The following is a 5,023-nucleotide window of genomic DNA, read 5'->3' as shown; positions in this document are numbered from 1 at the left end:
CTGACCTCCATTCGTGGGGCTGCATATTCAAACGTGTAGGATTTTCTGAGGAGAAGTACTTGGTAGGATCTCGAGTCTACATTCAACATGACTGCCTGTGGCACATGAAGATGATGAAGGCTCAGTGATGATTTACTTTCCACTGTGTTCGTTCTGAGCAATTTATTTGAGCTAGTCCATGTGACTATGCAATTTGGAAGGTTTTACTTTACCCTTTGGATCAAAGATGTAGTAATTTGATATTATTGCAATGATTATTATATTTTATAATGTGTGTGCTATCAGTGATCCCGGAAATAACACGATACACAGATATCTTACCTTTATTAAAAGGTAGGATGATACAATGATATATGAGAATGATGATGAAGATGAGGAGGATAACTTCAGAAGAAAGAAAAATAAATCATACAATGGTGTAATCAGAAGTAGATAGGCAAACTTCAGAAAAACAGCGTGATGCAGATACAGTTCTGGAAGCTGGAGCAATATCTTGTATCCATGGCAGCAGCTGAGCGATCAAAGGATGTCGACGCGCACACTCCTGACCAGGGTCTTCTCACCCGCGATTGGTACAATCGTGATGTCCAGAGTCGTGTCCCGGCCGCAGTTGAGGTCCGCGATGATCTCTCGCAGATTGAGGAGGTACGACACATCCTGGTTCTCCATCATGCGGCCGCGGTCGCCGCCACGGCCGCGTCCACGGTCATCGTCACGGCCGCGGTCGCCGCCACGGCCGCGTCCACGGTCATCGTCACGGCCGCGGTCGCCGCCACGGCCCCGTCCACGGTCATCGTCACGGCCACGATCGCCACGGCCACGGTCGCTGCGGCGGCCACGGTCATCATCACGGCCACGATCGCCACGGCCGCGGCCGCGGTCGTCGTCCCGCCGGTCGCGGCGGCCACGGCCGCGACTGAAACGGCTGCCGTCATCGTCGTCGCCACTGCTGTGCGGAACGTACATGAAGCTTCCTACATACTCGCTGTTCTTGGGCCCCACTATTCCCTCCTGGCCCCTCGGCACGTTTAGGAGCACGTTGAATTTGGCGAACTGGCAGGGGTCGACCGTAAGGTCAAACACCAGCACCTCCGGTGCCTTCCTGCTGCTGCCGCCAGCGGCCTGGGCCTTCTGCGGCCTCGCCACCGTCACGTACTGGTTCTGGCCATTGTTGAGAGTTAAGGGGAACGACGAGGCAGGGGTAACAGGTTTCTGGGTGCTGACCGGGCGGTTGATTACGGTGGACGGCACGGGGCGCTTCTGCAACCACTCCAGGTTCCTCTTCTCCTGGTAGGTGTACCCGAGCTTGCCGTTGTCTAGGACGTCCTGGACACTGATGCGCACCGGCCGCCTCATCTCGTCGTAGAAGACGAAGCTAGTGTCGAGCCACTCCTGGTAGGGGAGGTTGTCGCGACCTAGCGTGGTGGTCCACAGGTGCCACATGCGATCAACGTTAGAGTGGTTGCAGTAGAACACGGGGTCGCGCGCCGCCGTCTTCAGGCTCCCCATGTCTCCCCCAGCCCAGATGTGTGCCGCCGTGTGTGCCCCGTTCTCCAGTGACCCGGTGAACTTCGCATCAAACGCGCAGAACTTTTTGCCGAAAAATTCCTCCGGCGTGTCCACGGTCATCTGAAAAGAGAGGCATGTACACAAGTTTACCACCTATATATATATATAAGCATGACCGTGCAGTTAAAAAAAAAAAACATGACAGTGGGTGCATGCTCATAGCCACACAAAGATCTTGTCCTTTCTTATGTTTGGAGCCCCTTCAAAAAGATCACGTAAATACTTACTACGTTAAGTTACAAGATAGTACTGCATTTTGAAAAGAAAAATATGCATTGCTGCATTACGCGACATAATTAAACTTATTTGGGCACAGAGTTGGATCTCGGATCCGATATATCTCCTGATATCCAAGGTCGATCTCTGATATGAGTATATGGCGAAGCCAAACTGATATGATCCAAGATACCAATATTTTGAACCACTGTAACTTCTAGATTCTACAATTGTACTACGTAACTTTCCTTCGTTGAACTATTGACTTGATGACTTGCAACTCACTTCAATATCTCACGGTTCACACAAAATAGGGTATATTATGTGGTCGTGTCCAAACATAGTACATAATGTGCTTGTAGTAATCTATTTGTTTTCCTTTTCTCAGTTGCTTAATTAGGATATATTCAGTTTCCTATATTTTTGGGAGTTCTGGATTACCAGAAACTGTTCGTATGTAATCCTAAATTACGTATTGTATCTAATGAGAATTTAGTAAACAAACATAACAATTCTACAGTACTTTATTTAGCGTCAAATGTTATTACCGTAATCGTTCTGTGAATCATGTGAGTTTTGTAAAGGCCGCGCGCGCATGCCAGCACTGCTCACCTGACGATACATGCTGTAGAGATTGTTCTCCAGGAGGCATAAAGCGTCGCCGGTGCACTCAGGTTCAGGAAGGTTTTCTTGCTTTGCGGGCCCCAGGTTGAGATCCATGAAGGAGCGGAGGCGTGCCTGGTTGCGATTGGCGTTGAAGAGCGGGGAGGACTCATTCAGGAATATGGAGGGCAGCATCATCCCTTCCGGGGAGTCCCAATTCCAGTAGGGCAGCGCGAAAGTGGGGTCGCCGATGAGGTCGCCGAGGATGCGCTCGAAGAAGTAGATGTACATGCGATGCCACGGCGCGAAGATGGAGGAGAAGTGCACGTCGAACATGACATCGGGGCTGCCCGACGACACCACGTTGTAGTGTTTGTCGCAGTAGGCCTCGTGGATCCCCGACTGGTTGTAGAAGCTGCGCGGGTCGTCCTCGTCCAGCTCCTTCATCCTACGGATGGCCTCCTCGAACTTCTTCACGTACGCGTCGTCTAGCTCGTGCGCCGGCCGGCGGACGCGAGGCGGCCCACTCGGTAGTGGCAGGCTCTTGAAGTCGACGACCTTCGTGGCGTCGTACTCGGCGGGGCAGTCGAAATCGTCCGTCAAGCTGCATTTCAGCACCTCGGCCGTGATGGGCACGCTCGCGCACACTGCAGGCTCGGCGTCAGCGGCGAGCGCGAGGCCGAGCTTTGTGCTTGTGACAGCGGCGAACCCGGAGAGGCCGAAAAGCACGTCCCGGCGGTCGATGTTGCGGCGTACCTGCTGGTTTTCGTTGCCGCCACTACCAGACGTGGCTGCGGCTCTGCACGACAGGCGGCGGCCCTGCAACTTGCCGATCGAAGGACCGGTGCCGTGCTTACTTGGAGGAAGCAGGCATCCAGAGGAGGCCGAGGCTATAGGCGAGCACACGAAGCTGGAGGCGCTCGACATGTCCACCGATATACTAGAGAATGTGTGCTCTACTATTTGCGTGCTTATACCCATGCCCCGTGCATGTGTATTTATAGTGGCGTATGCGTGACCTGCGTTTTTTTTTCTATTTGTTCTCACATACGTACGAAGGGGAAAATAGCTCCGGGTTCCACTATTATTTATCACGAAGCTATCATAATATCCGTGCGATTCCTGCTGGTACAACATCTTTCGCATGCGAGTTTTGATAATAATAACAAAGTAATACAGAAAACACATACCGTAACGAACATGATATGAGCATGATATGTTAGAGATATATTTGGTATAGGTATATTAGGTAGTCTAGGATTTGTAATCTCTACCTACCTTATCTTTAGGATAGCCTTCTTGGCTCCCAAGACTTGTACCCCTATATATACTCGCCCGAGAGGCTCAATACAACATCCAACATATTCCGCCAATCTCTCTCTCTATCAGTTAGAGATATATTTGGTATAGGTATATTAGGTAGTTTAGGATTTGTAATCTCTACCTACCTTATCTCTAGGATAGCCTTCTTGGCTCCCAAGACTTGTACCCCTATATATACTCCCCGAGAGGCTCAATACAACATCCAATATATTCCGCCAATCTCTCTCCCTCTCTATCGTTCTACATGATAATATAAAAGATCCTAATAATTGTGTTAGAGCATTCCAGTCATATTTACATGAATTTAATATGTTTATTTCCATAACTAACAGGGGGAAAGTTTATCTTCATAAAACCTACTGAATTTCAGTTTTTTTCGAAACGGGGAAGCCCTGGCCTCTGCATCAAAGCGATGCATACGGCTTTTATTTATATCTTACTCAACAAGGATTTGTCAAGATCATACATCACCAAACCCGATGCCAACACTCAACACCTAGAAATCCGATAATGGGTGAAGTAACATGTCGTTAGGCTCTCTGCCCTAAAAACATAAACGATCGCCCCACCAGCTAAAAACCAAGGGCATCCCTGAATCGCCCTATGGCGAAAACAGGAGCACATACTCGGCATAGCAGACCCTTGGGCCTTGGCAAGCACCTTTGCCCTTGACTCAAAATTCATCACCACAATCAAACCGCTAGTTCATCTTCAGGGAAGAGATCCACATAGCTCTTTGCCAGTCTTGTTGATGACGACACCATGAAATATATGTCGTGCATAGCACCTGCCGAACAGGCATGACTCAGTGTAGCACCTATCAGCCAAGCATGACTTGACATCTCTTCCTATAGCCTCAGTACACCGGCGCTGCTCCACAAACGATGCTCCCAAGAGCGAAAACGATACCACAGTGCCGCCATCATCCGGTCTGAAAGACTAGGGTTTCCCCCGGAGCAACACGAGTAGGTCGACAGTCATTGCTCGACGATGCCTACATCATGGTAACGACGCAGAATGCCGCCATCGCCCGCCAAACGACTCGGTTTTCACCGGCAACAATGTCTTCCTGACTCGTAGCCAGGACTAGATGACGGATCTCGCGATCCGACAACCCAGTCTCAGGCCGACCACCTCCGACGTAGGAGATGGACACCATCACCATGACGCGGGAGAAGCCCAGACATGGAACTCGGCGGCCACAGCCGATGTCGACCGTGCCGCCAAGGCCTTCGGATCCGCCGCAATTGGAGTCACCCCCGCCGCCAGCTGCTTCACCAAACGCCGCCAAGCCGCTTCCATCCCCATGGCC

The 5,023-nt window shown here is 50.7% G+C and overlaps 1 protein-coding gene across 1 annotated transcript; it reads right to left on the bottom strand.

The window, feature by feature from the left end:
* Nucleotides 1–297: 297 nt before the first annotated feature.
* On the bottom strand, nt 298–3,370 carry LOC124688292 (polyphenol oxidase I, chloroplastic-like). Its single transcript, XM_047221988.1, has 2 exons — nt 2,398–3,370; nt 298–1,629 (listed from the first exon to the last, which is right to left on the bottom strand). The coding sequence occupies exons 1-2, from the start codon at nt 3,367–3,369 to the stop codon at nt 520–522; spliced, it is 2,082 nt and encodes a 693-aa protein (XP_047077944.1). The 5' UTR covers nt 3,370; the 3' UTR covers nt 298–519.
* Between the last annotated feature and the right edge of the window lie 1,653 nt (nt 3,371–5,023).

This window comes from Lolium rigidum, chromosome 1, assembly GCF_022539505.1.
Source record: "Lolium rigidum isolate FL_2022 chromosome 1, APGP_CSIRO_Lrig_0.1, whole genome shotgun sequence".
Lineage (NCBI taxonomy): Eukaryota > Viridiplantae > Streptophyta > Magnoliopsida > Poales > Poaceae > Lolium > Lolium rigidum.
This window is presented reverse-complemented; position numbering and strand designations above follow the sequence as displayed.

Excerpts from the sequence above, each read along its gene's own strand:
- LOC124688292 (XM_047221988.1), bottom strand. The coding sequence starts at position 3,369 with ATGGGTATAAGCACGCAAATAGTAGAGCACACATTCTCTAGTATATCG. Across the intron at positions 1,630-2,397 it reads TCTACAGCATGTATCGTCAG|ATGACCGTGGACACGCCGGA; the intron begins GTGAGCAGTGCT and ends CTCTCTTTTCAG.